Source organism: Etheostoma spectabile, chromosome 10 (assembly GCF_008692095.1).
Source record: "Etheostoma spectabile isolate EspeVRDwgs_2016 chromosome 10, UIUC_Espe_1.0, whole genome shotgun sequence".
Classification (NCBI taxonomy): domain Eukaryota; kingdom Metazoa; phylum Chordata; class Actinopteri; order Perciformes; family Percidae; genus Etheostoma; species Etheostoma spectabile.
The window spans coordinates 14,438,358-14,439,914 of NC_045742.1; the positions used below are offsets into that span (position 1 = coordinate 14,438,358).

At 39.2% G+C, this 1,557-nt stretch overlaps 1 protein-coding gene across 1 annotated transcript in view; it reads right to left on the reverse strand.

Moving 5' to 3' along the window:
- Positions 1-472: 472 nt before the first annotated feature.
- Positions 473-1,557, reverse strand: part of ccdc88b (coiled-coil domain containing 88B) — a 42,141-nt gene continuing 41,056 nt past the window's right edge. Inside the window, exons 27-28 of the mRNA XM_032528104.1 lie at positions 1,056-1,388; positions 473-669 (exon numbers count right to left, since the gene is read on the reverse strand). Coding sequence (XP_032383995.1) covers positions 632-669; positions 1,056-1,388 — 371 coding nt within the window. The 3' untranslated portion in view covers positions 473-631. The remainder of the gene's footprint in view (positions 670-1,055; positions 1,389-1,557) is intronic.

The window sequence follows — 1,557 nt, forward strand, 5'->3', positions numbered from 1 at the left end:
TGGTCAATATTGTCACCGTATATACACTTTTTTATAATAAACAACTAAACACGTTACACACAGCACCCTGCGTTTATACAAAACAATTGTAGGATGCCAAGTGTAACAAGGGCTGTATGTTTTCAAAATGAGAATGAAATGTTCCTGAAGGTGCCAAATGCCATTTATTATGCCAAAGAAAGCACTGTGTAACATGACATCAAGAAAATCTATTTTGGAAATGTTATCATTTAAGCTAGCTAGCAACACGTCCTCTTCACTGATGTTCTTCAAATTAAATAATAAAATGAATTGTTTGATCCGTCACCCTTATGGTATGGTTAGATCTAGACACAAAAATGCCTCTGGTCTTGACCAGGACTCGCTGGAAGAAGAGACAATGTATCTCAATGGAACCTTTGACTAAATGAAGGATTAAAAATAAATAAAAAATAAAATGGAGAGGTGGTTTATTCAATTCGGCAACACTGGAAACGATTGACAAAATTATTTATTAATTCCTGTATTCAAAATACTAAAAGGATCTCATTTTAAAAATATTCAGATATACAAAAGGTTGCATCAAAACAATTTACCAGGAGTACAAAATATTAAACATAAGCTTTAATTAAGAGTTGAGGGTAGTTCTGTCTCAGATTGTTGCCGTGTGGTCACTGGAGTGTTGATTGTCTGGAAGGCAGAGAAGATCACAGTCTAATAGGCGCATGCATGTTTTATTAAAAAGAATATTAGCTGTATTTTCAGTGCTTGCGGATGTTATGACTACTCTGGGCACAGTTTTACTTCCAGTCCAATTTGTATTCAGCTTGACATTTAACTTGTGGTCCCATAGATCTTTCACAATGCTGATCACATAGCATACTCACAAACACACAGAAACCTTTTAAAACTAAAACCTTTTAAAATAAATGTACAATTCTTTCAGCATTTCCTTACTTATTTTGCTGTTTTCCTTCTTTAAGAAAAATCAAACCAAATGACTTGTTAGTGTGGACATTTCTCAAAGTGTACAGAAATGAACACACACCCTCCTCATTGGACTTTCTCCACCTCACCTCTGCCTTCATCCTCCTCGACACTATCTTGACTGCTCATCGGAGCGTCTGCTGTCTGGGGTGTGTTTGTTTCGCCTCTCTGTCCCTTCCAGAGGACAGTGGAATTGTTCTGGCTGGAGAGCAGGTGGGGCGGTGCTTTGTGGTCACCAGGACTGAAGGATTGAGAGACTCCGGGGCCTCCCCTGGCCAACCCAAGCCCCCAGCCGTGACGGGATCCCAGCTTACGACGCCCTCCAGAGACTGAGTGCGTGAATGGAGTCCCAGGAGCAGTGATGTCTGTCTGGGATGGAGCTTTTCTCATTGGTGAGGGAGAGACTGGAGCACTGCGGGGGTCTGAAACAGGAATAAATTCATTCAAGGTTATTATTACTTAAAGCGCCCATATTATGTTAATTTTCAGATACATAATTGTATTTTGAAGTTGTACCAGAATGGGTTTATATTGTTTCATTTTCAAAAAACACCATATTTTTGTTGTACTGCACATTGCTGCAGATCCTGT